Source organism: Carassius gibelio, chromosome A18, assembly GCF_023724105.1.
Source record: "Carassius gibelio isolate Cgi1373 ecotype wild population from Czech Republic chromosome A18, carGib1.2-hapl.c, whole genome shotgun sequence".
NCBI lineage: Eukaryota > Metazoa > Chordata > Actinopteri > Cypriniformes > Cyprinidae > Carassius > Carassius gibelio.
In genome coordinates, this window is record NC_068388.1 from 18,943,937 (window position 1) to 18,961,134 (window position 17,198).

At 34.4% G+C, this 17,198-nt stretch overlaps 1 protein-coding gene across 1 annotated transcript; it reads left to right on the top strand.

Annotated features, from left to right (window-relative positions):
- On the top strand, positions 1–16,992 carry LOC127933978 (guanine nucleotide-binding protein subunit beta-5b). Its single transcript, XM_052531107.1, has 13 exons — positions 1–97; positions 786–935; positions 1,865–1,976; positions 3,994–4,130; positions 5,205–5,246; positions 5,817–5,893; positions 6,135–6,267; positions 7,973–8,116; positions 8,472–8,563; positions 11,555–11,603; positions 12,092–12,188; positions 15,818–15,984; positions 16,352–16,992. Exons 2-13 carry the CDS (start codon positions 810–812, stop codon positions 16,361–16,363), a joined length of 1,188 nt encoding a protein of 395 aa, XP_052387067.1. The 5' UTR covers positions 1–97; positions 786–809; the 3' UTR covers positions 16,364–16,992.
- Positions 16,993–17,198: the final 206 nt, after the last annotated feature.

Sequence of the window (17,198 nt, forward strand, 5' to 3'; positions counted from 1 at the left end):
GCTTATGGCTTGCCTCTTCCCCAGGCTCAATCCCTTTCTCCGCCCTCTTAAGAGTGCAGCCTGCAAGCACACACCTGATACACACATCTTTTAAAAGGTAAGTTAAAAAAATCTATTCATTTCACTTAATGTGTAAACTGAATCTGAAAATGTTATTTACAGGTTTGTGATGTTGTGTGACAAAAGCAAGTCCTTCATTTAATCACAGCACAGTTTACTGCTCTGTTTAGATAAAAAGATTGCATTAGCGAGTTTGAATGCAGTAAAATATTGAACATTACTGAACTCTGGTAACATTTAAGTGTTAGTTATTGGTCACAATTGTAATTGAAAGATTAATTGACGAGTGTTAATATTTATAATTTATATATATATATATATATATATATATATATATATATATATATATATATATATATATATATATATATAATATTTATTATATGACTATTTCCATTTGCATACTAAACATTTGAACAGTCATTTTAACAGCTACTTCTTATCTGTAAATTAAGCGCACACACCATGCCAAAAAAAAAAAAAAAAAAGAATCTCTGGTGTTTGATGCATTTTTCTACTTAAATGGGAAGTTTGGTCAGGACATATCGGAAGGTGTGTCTTTAAAAAAACTAGTATGAATAAATAACATTTTATTTATTATGTTATAATATATTTATAATAAATTCATTATATTATAATAAATAACACCCGTTATTTTTGTGGTCTTTGAGTGTGTGTGGATTTTGGTTGTTGTGAATAATATTTTTTCCTCTTCATGTGTTCAGGTCCAGCCTCAACCAGACTCGAAGATGTGCGACCAAACGTTTTTGGCCATCACGTTTGGCCCGTGTGATAACTGCAGTCAAAACAAACCTCTGATGAATATATATCTGAAGAATGAGCCCATCAACTACTGCTCTCTGTGTGTGGAGCTGGTATGTTATCACACACTTTAACTGCTTATACCACAATATCACTTTATGCCTCAACAGTTTGTACATGGAACACAGCAAAATAAACTTTCAATTATCATTTTAAGGACCAAACACATCCTGACATCACAAGACAGTAAGTAACTAAACGTGATACCAAAATCAACCAAAACAATGTAAATGAAGATAAGACGAATATGAAATGGGTCTGAAGCACAGAATAGTTTCCCCCAATTTAGGCCTATTTGAATTATAAAAATATATGAGTCCAACTCTATCTGCTATGCTTTTTTAATTGTTTTAAAAGTAATTGTTTGTTTTAATAAAACTGCATATGCATTGCTTCTGTTGATGTTCATTTTCACCACATGTATTGAATGTTTATCCTCTTATCAATCTAGACGTATTGTTTTATTTTGATTTATTATTATTATTTATTTGATCCTTAATTTTTTTTTAGCGTTCATCTGTCACGTGGACATTTTTAAAAACGGTTACATACTTTTGTCCTGTTGATTTAATGGCTCAGAGTTTTTGTCTCAGAAGTGTCAGATGCTACAAAACCTTATCTCATCACTTACACAGAACACGTGTGTAAAGTGCTGTATCTAAGAGCTTCGGTATTTAACCGCTGTTATTTAGTTAGACCAGTACCAACATGGTAGCCTATATTACTATATTACAAATATGATGGAAGAAAAATCAAGCAAAACCATTTCGAAACAATGATTTGAAAGACTGAATTATTCGGGGCTTTAGTCAGCGAGCTCCAGAAATAAAGGTGATGCTGATGGTGGTGAAGTGTCACGTGACGCTTGCGCTCACGTCAGAGCATCAGCTGTGTGCAGACTGTGCAGTAGGCCATCAGTCTCGGCTCATAATAAAGAGCATATTTATTGACACGTCCGTCATCCATCTGTGCTTTCTTAAAGATGGCCTGTCAGGGACTGGCGAAGGGCGAAACCACCAACTCGCTGAAAGCGGAGTCTGAGTCTCTGAAAGCCAAATTAGAGGAGGAGAGAGCCAAACTGCACGACGTCGAGCGTGAGTAAAAAAAAACACTCAACGGCTGTGTGTCAAACCCCAGCGAGCTGCCTAGCTAGACTGCATTCACGGACATCACAGCTAATGCGCGGGATGCCCAAATATTCCGTGGACTATATTTAGGCAGCTCTATTAGAAATACAGAAATATCTGCCAAACACCAGCTAAATGTAAGACATTAATGCATTTCGTCAGTGTCCATATATGATGTGATGTAGTATTTATAAAAACGTTTTAATGAGCAGTGGAGGGTGGGGGATATAATCTAAAAGGGCACGTAATCTAAAAAGAATGATGAAAAGAGGAGAAAACATAATCTTGCACCAGCCCTATATCAAAATCTGTTCATGACCACCTTTACTAGAATTTATCGAGTTTTTTGTATAAGCTTATTTACTATGTTAAATGTTGAGCAACTTTAAAATTGAATTTAAATTTATACAAGATAATCAGTTAAGGCTTTAAGATTTTCCCCTATTGATTTATATTACAACTGTGGCCTGTTGTAGCTGTTGTTTCTAAATGTTCAGGCCCTTGTTTGTTTTTTGGATTTTTTGTAATAAATGCTATAAAGATTCATAAAAATAAGTGATTATTGACATTATAATAAATAATAGGCTACCCTTGTTATAACAAATTGTTACATTTAAGAACTATGGTGCATTTTTCATAAGAGCACGTACAAGCCAGAATGGAGAGCCATGTGTACGATGGGTTCTAATGATGAGTGATGGAAAAACCTGGCCTTCAGGTATTCCAAGAAATGGCATAGATTAAATCATTAAGAGCATTATTAACTGTTAAAGGGGTCATATCATGCGATTTTGAGTTTGCCTTACTCTTTGGAGTGTTACAAGCTGTTTGTGAATAGATAATATCCCTAAAGTTGCAAAGACTAAAGTCTCAAACCCAAAGAGATATTCTTTATAAAAGTTAAGACTTGTCCACACCCTCCTAAAACGTCTCTGTTAAACACACCCCATATCTACGTCATGATGTAAAAAGACATGTAAAAAGACAGTATAATTCATTATAATGCGTAAATATGTCCCCACTGGATGCAACAAATGCCTCGTTTTATTGTTTTTGTCTGGTTGCTCCAGGACATGTGTAACGGAGGCCTCGCTGGCCTCCGTTACACATTGAATCACAGTATGTTAAGGGGCGTAACATTTCCATCACACGCTTGAGATATTCGGCCAATGCACTGGATAGCTGGCCAATTAGAGCACACCTCGCTTTTCAGAACGATGAGCTTTGTAAAGATGGCAGGGCATCGAAGAGAAACAATAATGTACAGTTTGCTTTTTTTTTTACCTTAAACCGCATAAACACATTTGATTACACCAAATACACAAAATAATGTTATTTTTAGCAACATCATATGACCCCTTTAAGGAGTAAGAAATAAACAATATCAATATAAGAAAATTAGATTAGTTAAATTGACTTCCCATTTTGAATTGAGTAGCCTATAAGTTCCCAATTAATATAAAATACATTATATATCCTATGTAAACAAGTAATTGTTAACTAGGCTATTACTTTATTGCTGTTATGTTATCAACCAACTTTGCATGTGTGGATGATCGCACAAAATACCATTTTACAAAAATAAACATACAAGCATACAAATATAAAACTTTATGAGAGTGCATGACCCGGGACTCCACTAAAACAGGCCACTCTTTTGATTTATTTCATGTGATAAATTTAACATTTGAAATATTCATAATTGTTTTTCTGTTTTTTTAAAAGGCATGATTTTCTGGATCGGCTGCCGTAGCTTTTAAGTTTGTGGCAGAATTTAGTGCGAAATCCTGAAAGAAACATACATGATATCTTTTAGAATCCCATACAATTACACTGACTATGTCTGCATTAAAGACATTTGTTGTATTTATACACATTCACTGTAATATTGTGCTAAAGTACTATGCTGATGCTAAGTTTTTAGGAAATGTTTTACTTCTGGTGGTGATGTGTGGTTGATGGAGATTAGTTTCTCTGACTTAAGTGCATCAAGTGGCGGAGAAGATAGAGGCTTTGGGTCAGTTTGTCATGAAGACCAGGAGAACCTTAAAAGGACATGGGAATAAAGTGCTGTGCATGGACTGGTGCCGGGACAAGAGAAGAATCGTCAGCTCCTCTCAGGTAACAGAACATATTGTCATACTTAATTAACCACTGTTGCCATACCGTATTTTTCGGACTGAAAGTCGCACCTAAGTATAAATCGCATCAGTCCAAAAATACGTCATGACGAGGAAAAAAACATATATAAGTCGCACTGGACTATAATTCGCATTTATTTAGAACCAAGAACCAAGAGAATACATTACCATCTACAGCTGCGAGAGGCCGCTCTATGTCTTCAGTGTAGGCTACAGGAGCACTGAGCAGCATACAGCGCCCTCTCGCGGCTGGAGACGGTCATGTTTTCTCCTGGTTCATTTTTCTTGGTTCATGTCAAATTAATTTTGATAAATAAGTCGCACCTGACTATAAGTCGCAGGACCAGCCAAACTATGAAAAAAAGTGTGACTTATAGTCCGGAGGATATGGTATATAGAGACAGATGTTTTTTGTATGTGATTTGTTATCCAAAAGCGTTAGAAGTTGCAGTATATTAGTTATCCACAATCTTTATTAAATTTAATATATCAGCGTATTCTAAAATTGTGCCCCTAACGGCAAAAAGTCGTTTTCATATGAATGTTTTATACTCTTTTATTTGCACTATGATTTGCTTTTCTTGTAACTCAGTTGGTAGATTATTGCATTATACCTTGATGTGTGATCATGCTATCATGGGTTCGAAAACCAAGAGAACGGACGTGCACGTAAAATGTATATGCTCAAAAAAATCATAATTTAGCATGATTTCTGTGAAGGTTAGGTTTAGGGGTGGGGTCAGGTGTGGTCATTTGAACGAATTAGCCACCTAGTAAAATATGTACGAATTACTGTGAGATCGGTGTAAAAAGTCCACACATTGCATTTAAATAAACGTGCGGTAATGACGTTATACGTCATTTCATGACGACGGATGCAATGCGGTACTGTCATTATTTTAACGCCCGCTAGAGGCCTCTTAACTTTAAAACTTAAATATAGCTCATAATAAGGTGTTTGCACAAACAACCTATATATGGTTGTTTTTTGTTGGAGGACAGGCTCCTCCAGAACCTTCACCCACTCTTTTTTCTTTCTTTCTCTCTCCTATAGGATGGAAAAGTCATTGTGTGGGATGCATATACAACCAATAAGGTACATTTTTCTTATCTGTGTCACACATTACTCTAGGGTGATGTTTGCAGTGCTGGAGCTTTTCGAAAAAATAATCTGCATATTTTATAGTTATTATGCACTCTAATGGAAACCCCCAGGGGGTATTACTGCCAAACTAATCTGGCAGCCATATAAACACACACATGAACACATCAGGCATGCAGAATCTTTTTCATGTGTATAAAGGACCATTTAAATACTCAGACATATGTATACATAGTATTTGTTTTTTATAACCTGCATTCTCATTACATGTCTTTGATGCATGTGTTTAATAGCATGTATGGAGAAAAGCAGTTTTAATAACCAGTTTTTCCATTTGTGTATGTTTGTTGAAATGAAAAAGAACAGAAACGTAATTTTATAATTTTATAATTTTTCATATATATTATTTACATTATTATACTGCTTATTACAAGGTTACTTACGAAAATAAATATGTTGAAATACATTTATGATGTAAGTTGTTACTTTGATTTGTTAATAAATATCTGCAATATGCATCCAGACATCAAAATGTAAATGCTTTTTGGGATGTGTGTTGTACAGGAGCATGCGGTCACTATGCCCTGCACCTGGGTCATGGCATGTGCTTATGCCCCTTCTGGCTGTGCTGTGGCTTGTGGGTAAGTATCATAAGAGTGCTATAAACATAAGTAGTAGTAGTAGTTAGTTTCATAATTTCCTAGGTCAATGCTCAGAGAATATGAACTGTTATATTATTTAAGAACTATGTCTTCCAGTTATAATTAAAAAACACCTTAAGTGCAGCTTTGAGATGAAATCCATATATCAGTCAAAATAGAAATATATTATTTGTCATGCATTTCTGCAAACTATTAATATTTCTCTTTGTCTTTCATTCAGTGGTTTGGATAATAAATGCTCCGTCTATCCTCTTTCTTTGGATAAAAATGAGAACTTGGCAGCTAAGAAGAAATCTGTGGCCATGCACACCAACTATCTTTCTTCCTGCAGCTTCACCAACTCTGACATGCAGGTGAGTGTGTGTGTGTGTGTGGTGTGTGTGTGTGTGTGTGTGTGTGTGTGTGTGTTTGTGCACAGGGTTGGTTATGCTTGTGAAGGCCTTCATTTTAAAAACACGCTCTCAAACATATTAATAATGTCATAAATGTTTATCAGGTCAGGATCAGAGTTTAACAATTATCATTATTACCATTGCAATTATAAGATGTTTGTCTGTGTGTGTGTCTCTCATTCATTTTTTTAAAATCTATCTACAATTTATACAACACAAATTAATTTATATTTATTTCTATTAATTTATATTTCTATATTCATTATTACTACGTTAATTTTCCACCATTATTTGGTAAGGTAGTAATAGTTGGTACTGTAAAAGTTTTACATCTTAATCAATCAACAGTGATTTGGAGAAATGTGTTTAGAATGATTCAGTTTTATTTTTATTTATTTATTTTTTTGGTTGTGTAAAGCAGATTATTTTTATTTTAAATCACACCAACACATTACATTCAGAGCTCTAAAAATTGAGAGAGAAAAAAAAAACATAAGATCTTTTTATTTGTAAATATTTAATTAATTTGTATTATTATTTATTTATTTTGATCTGCAGGGCTCAGTTGAGCTGCAGAGCGCTATGTGCACAGATGGTCAAATTATATTGATTCATAGTTTAATAATTCAGCTGTAGGTAGTAAGTGTGTCCGTGATGGTTCTGTAGTGATTTAGCTGATATTTATAGAACATAAACACATTTCTCATTGCAAATATCATAGCAATCACCTGAAGTTCCCCTGATGTGATTTCTGCTTTTAAAAATAACCTTGTCGTGTATCAGTAAGAAAGGTTTTTTTATTTCTTTTTCTAGCATGAGATCTGTGATTTAGTCTGTTTTGAGTGTAACAGTCATTTGAAAAATTAATTCTAAAAATAATCACTACAGCCTTCTGTTGGGTTTGTTTGTCATGAGATTTAAAAAAAAAATGGTTGGGGTTTTCTCTCTCTGCACCGTCACACATCACAGATTGTTCCACTTTTGTGATTAAGTTCCTGTCAGTAACAAAAAAAGATATTAAAAAGATGAAGTGAAATATTTTGTTTGTGAGAACTTGAAAGTGAAAATTCCGTGGCTTCCAGTGATTATGATTTTTCACTCCCGGATAATCAAAAACGGGCAAAGAGGCGGGATCTGTTTGCTGAAACCGCACCCACCTATTTTGATGGTGGTGACATCAGCGGTAATCCACGTCACTCAAGTGGCCAATCCCTTTATTATCCAGAACTTTAAGGCTTAATATAATTTAAACGGATGAGTTATAAAAAAAAAAAAAAAATTCACCCCCCTCATAGTTGTCATGAGACCAAAACCACTTTTTGCACCTGGCTGTAAACATTTATTTCCTGCTGTAAAGTTGGGTATTTTAACATGGGGAGTCTATGGGACAGCCTCAAGCGGCCAGTCGATGAATTGCAGTTTTAATCACTTCCTTGTTGGTTCCATGAGAGAAACTGGAAGGTTGCCACTTGATTGGAGCATGTGCTTTGAGGTCCTGAGGTAATGGTAATGATCACTATCTCCACTAGAGGGGGATACAGGTGTCATATGTATTCGAGGTCATTGCAAAATATCAGGAAGAATTTTAAGTGATCTGCACTTACTAATCCATTAGTTCAAGACAGACACAAATGTGCGTGTGTGTGCATGTGTGTCTGTGTTGCAGATTCTGACATCAAGTGGTGATGGGACATGTGCATTATGGGATGTCGAGAGTGGGCAGCTGCTGCAGAGTTTCCATGGTCACTCGGCTGATGTTCTTTCATTGCACCTCGCACCCTCTGAAACAGGAAACACCTTTGTATCAGGGGTCAGATCTTTAAAACACCATCTACACATATACTCATGTGTTCTACACATATACACACATCCCAACCCCAACTCACAAAACTCGTGTGATTTCTATCGAATTTACTGAATCAGCTAAATATTCATTTCAGTTTAGAAAGGTGAATGAAAGCACTGGATATAAAGGATCATTTCTTAATGGCCATCATTTACATTGTAAATCATGGATTGATTTTACATGTTAGGATTTTGTTTAGCCCCAGTGTCAGTTTGGGTAATGTGTAGCTATTTTTAGGACACATCATTCTCCTGAGATTCACACTGTTTTGTGCGAGTGTTGTTCTGCCCATCTCTAAAGTGCTGTGTGTGTTTTTCAGGGCTGTGATAAGAAGGCTAATGTGTGGGACATGCGCTCGGGACAGAATGTTCAGTCCTTTGAAACGCATGAGTCTGACATCAACAGTGTGAAGTGAGTGACCCGCTGCCTGACACTTTCTGATCATGCTCTTAAAGCTACGTTCACAGCACAGTTCTTTTCCCCCAGTGCATGACATTGTGAACAGCAAACACTGCTTTGAATCTGATATTTTCTGATATTTTCTTATTCTGATCTGGGCCATGTTAACATGTGGAAATAAATTGGATAAATATCAGATTTTCCTCACAATCTGACTTCAGTGTAAACATTTGGGTTGGACATGTTTTTATGCCAATCTACTGTCATTTATCATTATTCCTTATTTGGCATGAAAAATCTTGATTTTTATATAATTTTTATATAGTACAGTAGTAGTTTTATAAAATGTATATACATATTAATATATAGTTACAGTGTGTGTGTGGTGTGTGTGTGTGTGTATATATATATATATATATATATATATATATATATATATATATATATACACTACCAGTAAAAGTTTGGAATTATTATTTGTTTTTGTTTTTGTTTACGTTTTTGAAAGAAGTCTCCTTATGCTCACCAAGGCTAACTAATAACAGATTTTTTATTAATATAGTGTAAAACTTAATTTATTCTTGTAATGGCAAAGCTGAATTTGAAGCAGCCATCACTCTTCAGTGTCATTCTAAAATGCTGATTTGATATTAAATAATTTTTTTAATATTATCATTGTAGACGATTGTGTTGCCTAATATTTTTGTGGAAAACGTGATACGTTATCATTCCAATATTTAGAAAATTAAGAAATGAATCATTCTGTTCAGAGCTGATATTTACCAAATTCATGTACGGTAACTGACCAAAAGTGACAGAAAAGAAACTATGTTAAAAAGTTACCAAAGGTTTTTTTTTTTTTTTTACAAATAAATGCTATTCCTTGAACAAAAAAAACAAAAAAAACAGCAAAAGCAATAACAACAATGATAATAAAACAAATGTGAGTGAAAAGATTGTTGGAGTACTGAATATAAACGGTAAACACGTATTTATTTATAAATTAAGATTGTGAAGGAAACTATTCAGATTAGGAATGTTTTCAGTGTTGGCTGCATAACTCTCCCAATGTACAGTGTCTTTAGATACAGTATGTGGACATCCAAAAATGCACCTGTGACCTATATGTGTGTTAAATATGTTTACCATTAAAACCATCAGCACTAGTTGGCCTTTGCTGCTGTATCAGCTTCCACTCATCTGTAAATCATTTCCACTAGATATTGCATCATGCCTGTGGGAATTCACTTCCATGCAGAGCATCAGCAAGGTCAGGAACTGATGTCGGAAGATGAGTTTTGACTTGCAGTTACCATTTCAATGTCATCTGAGTTCATGTCGGGGTTTTATGCAAACCTGTTCTTCCACATCAGATTCAGTGAAGCAGTTCTAGATGAGCTCACTAAGTACGCATTCAGTGTCATGCTAAAACACAAAATGTCCCAATTATACTTAAATTGCTTGTACTGGGAGATTGTATGAATGTTTCCTAGATCATCTGATGTACTTTTACCAATGTTCAAAGCTGAAATAGCCAACCTGTTTATTGGAATAGGGTGTCCACATAATTTTGGCAATCTATGCACAGCAAATACTTCAGTGATAAAATGGTAAAAGCTGACCAACCTCACAAACCAAAAACTTTTAGGTAAGAGTTAGAATTGGGAATTTGTCTTGTGAACATATCCTTAGCGCTGTCTATGTGTTTTAATTGTCCGTGAAGCCATTTGCACCGTGCTCGTTTGTCGCTTAATATTTTGTTTTGGTGCGTCAATTTATTAAATGACTTGGTATATAAAACCATGATCCATACTAGTCTTTTAGCATTCATTTTACATTAATCACCAGCAGGACAATGGGCTTCTTTAGGGGGTTGAACAATTCAGTCCCTCCACCCACTTTTAAATCATTAATTATATTGACATCATCATTTGTTAGCTGCTGTTGAGTCTTTACAAACACACATATTCCAATTAAATGCTTGACATTTTCTATTTGTATATTAAACTAATTTTTAGAAATTATTTAATGCATTGCATAATATACCCATGGCTATAACACGAATTACAGAAGATCCCATATTTATAGCAATTTCACCATTAAATAGTTTAATAAATAGTTTAATAAATAAACAATCTCCATCATCTACTACCTGATCTTTTGACAAGGACATCTTAACATATAGATCACGTTACGAGTTGAGCAGGTCATTTACTGAGAATTATTATTTAACATTTGGTGGATTTTCTAATTTCAAAAGGTAATTTCTATTCAGTTTATTAACCTTATCTAATGCATTATTTAACCACATATCTGGATACCATTTAGATCTAAATAATTGAAAAAGAAATTTGAGCTGTTCATCAAATTCATATGAAATACTACGACTAATCTGTAAACTTCTTTCTTGTTGATTTAAAATAGCACATTTGGGAGAAGTTACCTCCCGAAGACTTTTTCCTTTTACCCAAAGTACTCTTCTAGTTGGCTTCTTCCAGGTTGATTGCATTTGGAATGGCAGTGCTGGCCCAAAAAAACGTTTTCTTTGTCAAAATGTAGTTTGAGAAGACGACGTACAGGAATCATCTGAATCAGAAGCACCTGTGAGTCTCAATCCCCCTCGTTTCTGCTGAGGTTTTTGGTTTATCAGACATCCAAGTGTAGATTTTGAGATCTTCATAGTCCATGGTGTCTCTGCTGAACTGGTGAATCTTGACATTAAGTAATTCCATTCTGAATTTACCAAGTTTTTCTTCCGTTTTTCACTGAAGAACATCTAGTTTTGTATTTAATTTCCATCTTATAGCTTTCAAAGTGGATGGAGGGATTGAATTGTTCAACACACTGAAGAAGGCCTTGACTCGAAACATTTGTGTTTGGTCCTGCTGGTGTTTAATGTAAAATAAAGTGCTAAAAGAAGACAATTTTTGTGTGAAGATCATGGTTTTATATACTAAGTATCTTAACTGTCTGTGGAAATTGTAACCTTCTATATGAATGCAGGTATTACCCTAGCGGAGATGCTTTTGCGACTGGATCTGATGATGCTACTGTAAGTTTTTCTACATTACAACACCAACATTTACCCCATATAGTGTTCAAAACAATCAATAACAATCAATCACAAAGATTACAAAGGATTGCCAGAAAGATTCAGAATCAGTCAGTAAAACCTGTTGCTCTGTGTCCAATGATTAATACTCACCCTATAAAATACACACACACACACACACACACTCTCTCTTGAGCCATACTGTAATGAACGACTTGATAACTGGTTTAGTTAATTATACACAATGATCTTTTGATGACTTGATGATCTTTCAATAATGATGATCTAATGATGTTTCTAGATACTCAGCTGACTGATTATGTGTGAGAGTGTATTAGAATAGATGTTTTTGTGTTTAGTGTTTCGTAAGCCTGTGTTCTTGTTTTCAAATCAAATCATGTCACCTGTTAGTCAGTCAGTCTGAGACTGGATGAGTCAGACTCTGTGAGTTCATACTGATCTCACTGTGAACCTTCATGTTGTTTCAGTGTCGTCTGTATGACCTGCGAGCTGACCGTGAGGTTGCCATCTACTCCAGAGACAGTATCATATTTGGAGCCTCTAGTGTGGACTTCTCCCTCAGTGGTAAGAAAGCAGACATAGGCCCTTAAACCGGAGTGTTCAGCTAAAAAATTGGAATGTTTATGAATAAAAGTTCCATACTTTGAAACTGAATGGGGACTGCAACATTAGAGCGCCAGCCATCATAAATGTGCTCTATATGTCTCCTATATTTCAACTCTTAGGTAAGGGTTAAGGTGAGTAGAATAAGACATGTACTTGCAAAGTTACTTATAATCAACAGGAGGTATAAAGGGAACCATCAAAATAAAGTGTTACCAAATTTACTAATTATTCACTGAAAATCTTTACATTAGCTGCAATTCTCAAGTGTCAACTGAGCATTTTTCATTTAAATATTATGCATTGTAGGGATATTTCAGACAGAAAAATGATTCAAAATATTTGTGTTCCTCAGAAAAAGAGAAAGTCATACAGGAAGTTAAAAATCTGTCATGTCAAATATGATGTGACTCATTGCATATGTACTGTATGACATCCCTTACCAAAAATAAGTATACTTCAAGTTTATTTAATCAAGTATACTTAAAGCTGCAGTAGGTAACTTTTGTAAAAATATATTTTTTTACATATTTGTTAAACCTGTCATTATGTCCTGACAGTAGAATATGAGACAGATAATCTGTGAAAAAATCAAGCTCCTCTGGCTCCTCCCAGTGCTCCTATTGCCATTTGCAGAAACTCCATCGCTCCCGGTAAGAAACAACCAATCAGAGCTGCGGTCCGTCACTTTGTTTGTGTTCAAAATGTAGAAAAATGTATATAATAAGCGAGTACACCATGAATCCATTTTCCAAACCGTGTTTTTAGCTTGTCCTGAATCACTAGGGTACACCTGTAATAAGTGTTTATATTCAGACTATTTTAGATTGCTTCGGGGATACCGCGGCGGAGTAACCCAGTACCTTTGTGATTCTTCATAGACATAAACAGAGAGAAGTAGTTCCGGCTACGATGTTCTTCCGCAAGACGCAAGCAGTTCTGTTTATTAACCGCTAGAGCATCAAAAGTTACCTACCGCAGCTTTAAGTAAAGTTCAAGTGTAGTTTTAAGTATACTTTATGTAATAAGTATACAAATATCCGTGTACTACTAGTTTACTTGTAAGTTTACTATTTCAATACTCCTTGGGACTAAATTGCCCCCTTTCTAGTATATAAAGATATACTTTTGAGTATAACAGTATGAAAACACGGATTCTCGGAGCACTAGTATGGCTCAAATATATTTAGACCTTTTTGTTTTTAAGTATAAATCAAGTATACTGTAATTTAAAGTTTATTTCTGAGAAGTATATAAAGCAAATTTTACATACAGTACATAAAAAGTAGACTGAAAGTATAGTTTCCTATTCTTCATAAGGGATTGAAAAGAATGACAATTTTTAACTGATTTAAAAAAAAAAAAATTACAAATTTAATTTGTATATATTTCTCACATGAAAGCAATAATGTTGCTCTAGATTCTGAAGACTTATATAATGTATGTATTATGAAACCAAACTGATTTGTTCATGTGCTTATGTGTTCATGTCATACCATTTTAAACAGCATGAGGGTGAGAAAATGATGACAGAATATTCATTGTTTGGTCAATTATTTCTTGAACTGGTCATCGGTCAGCATGTTGCTCTGACATCTCACTTACATGTGATACACTGACTCCCATACACTCCTCTAGGTTTTTACTAGGGCGTTTTATAAGAACTGACTATGCAGTGTGCTTAACCTTATTTTGGTACACAGGGCACATGGTTATTAGTGACACAGAGATATCTGCTGTAATGAAGCCCACCGTTTCCAAGGAATGTTGCTCAATAGAGTTGAATTAGAGAACAGGCAAGTGTCTCAGCTGTGATGCCAATACTCGTGCCAGGATAGCATGTGTCTAACATGTGTCTCATTAGGGAGTGTAGACTTATGACAATACAAGAAGTGTATTATGATGTACTTTAGTCTTCAGAAACACTTATCATAAAGAAATGTTCAGAGAGTAGTGTGAATAGTAGGGTTGAATATGACAATTCTGTCATCATTCACTCAACCCTCGTGTTGTTCTAAACCTCTGTGACTTTTGTGGAACCCAAAAGGAGAGGATTTAGCAGAATAATGGTGTGAGGCCAAGCCATGTGAATCCCAAATTTCACTGATGCTCCATTTACTGATAATCTCCCTCTCGGGTGTAGCTTTCAAATGATGGAAAGGAGTCATTAAAAGAAGATTAAAAATGTCTGCGCATTTATACTGAACAATATTACTAAACTTGCAATTAAATATACAAAAGACAAGACAAAAAGACCATTTATATTCTGTAATATTTTAACTGACACTATAGAAAGAGAACAAAACTTGAACTGAATTAAGCAGAATATTGATAAAAAAAAATAATCCTATACATCTGCTTTATAGCTGAATCCAGTTTGTTGCACAATTGATGAACTTTGAGACACAGTTATTGAACTAAACTGAATCAACATTGAACTGGGCTGAATAAAGACTCTTTTGCCTTCTGTTGAGCTGCTTTATAGCTGACTTTAACGCATTTTGTAATTAATGAACTTTGCACTAGGGCTGGGACAACGCATCAAGGTCATCGATGACGTCGACGCAAAAAATACGTTGATGCAAAATATGCGCACGCACACTCACAGTCTTCAAACTACACGAGCGCTGTCTCTCTCTCTCTCTCCCTCGTGCATATTAACCAAAATCATTAGACACGATAGAAAAAGGGCAGAACGCCAAAGTTTCACGTGGAGCATTCAGAGATTTTTTTATTCTCCATGACAGGCTGCTGGCTCCCACTGTTAATTTTTTTTTTTTTTGGAAAAGCACTCTCTGTATTAGCTTAAAGCCCTCAAGTTTACATTGGTTACTGTATTCTTTCAATTGCTCTAAACAAGTATTTTGGGTGATCTTTTTTATTGAATGCTAGACATCAAGTTGTTGTTATTTTCATCTGAAAGAAGAACTTAGCTCAGTAAGCTTGTTTCAGTAAGCTATGTGTTTTCAAGGCTTCAAGGTTTTATTGAATGCTATCTCTATACAAGTGCAAAGTAATGCATTCTTAGTCAGTCTTTTATTTTGTAATTTTAAGAGCAATAAACATATATTGCAATGTTAAGGAATTCATGTTTTTTTCATTCAGATATGCAAATCAACATGTATAAATTGTTAGTAGTCAATTAATGGGGAGATAATCGAAATCGAATCGGTCTGAAAAAATTAATCGTTAGATTAATCGATGCATCGAAAAACTAATCACTAGATTAATCGTTTAAAAAATAATTGTTTATCCCAGCCCTAACTAATCTGACTTGTTCAGCTCTACTTACTATAGAGCTGCTTTTATAATTGAATTGAGTTTGCTTCATAACTGATTAATTTTGCAACAATGTTATTAAGCTAAATTGAATCAACATTAAATTAATTGAGACTGTGTTGTCAGTAGAGCTGCCTTAAATCTGAAATTGAATTCATATTATATAATTTTGCAACATTTCTGTTATATTCCTGCTTATTAATGTGAAGCTGCTTTGAACGTGTTATAAGAAGGGCTATAAATATGCGACTTGACTTAATATGATACTAAAAAATAACCTTTTCCCTTGTTTCCTCCTCGTTTTTACACAGGTCGATTGCTGTTTGCAGGATATAATGACTACTCAATTAACGTCTGGGATGTCCTGAAAGGTACCAGAGTGGCAATTCTCTTTGGCCATGAAAATCGGGTCAGCACTGTCAGAGTTTCTCCTGATGGTACCGCGTTCTGCTCGGGATCATGGGACAACACTTTGCGAGTGAGTACTTCTTCAGGTCATCTGGGGAAAGTGTCTTACGTAATATTCTGTATAACACATTTATGTCTTTACTGGCATCAAGGACTAACTATAATTTATAGGGACTGGCAGCGGTTATAGGTGTTTTACACTTTCATTTGATGTCTGTCCTTTGAGAGGTGCAGGGGAATTACCCAACATAGGTCATAGATTTCCCGTGGTCTTTTCTTTCTTACCTTCATAACAAGTATAGAAAAGAAACGTATTTGTTCCTCTTTTCATAATTAGCAAATGCTGTGGTGATCATCTTGGTTTGTAATACAATTATTGTATTGTTTTACCAATTTTATAATGTATATCCTAATTTTATCTCATTTCTCTGTTGTAGATCTGGGCTTGAGAAGTTGTTCTGCATCAGTGTAACAAGACATATTAACAAAACACACAGTGGACCTGTAGGGATACTTATTTAGAGTTTTTTATTATCTTAGCACAATTAGATGTCTCTTTTCCTTGGCTTTTCACCTATATATATATATATATATATATATATATATATATATATATATATATATATATATATATATATATATGGTACACTATTTGAAAAGGATTGCTGTTCAGGTAGTAGTTTGTAAAATATTTTTTTAATAAAAAACCTAAATGTTTTAATATAATCTATACTTTTGTAGGTATATTTTAATGACTTGAAGAGAGTTAATTTTAGCACCTGTAAATTTGGTCTATATAAAGCACATATATCTAAAAATCTGAAATGTACTTTGAGTTTTGCCTGCACTAGAATGTCATACATATAGATGAATGTTTAATGTAAGTTTTTTCTTTTTCATATCAAGTGTTATACAGTTATATCAAAATCAGCAGTTAGTAATCACAGTTAGCTGATTGCTTTGTTTGTCCATATCAGTATTGTCCTGAAAATATACACTTTATGTTTAATTTTGTTTGGTGTCTCTAGTTGTAAAATGTTGCCAATGTATTTAGGAGAATTAAAAATAATTTCCCGTGTGTGTGTGTGTATGTGTGTGTACCTGGTGTTGTCCCCACAAGGATAGTGGTAAAAAAAAAAAAAAAAATTTTAGCTTGTGGGGAATTTTTTTATTTGGTCACCATGAGGAGACACGCTGATAAATTATACGTATTGTATATAGTAGATAATCTAAAAAGAGCAGGGTTATGTTTAAATGGATAGAAAATAAATTTTGTACCATATA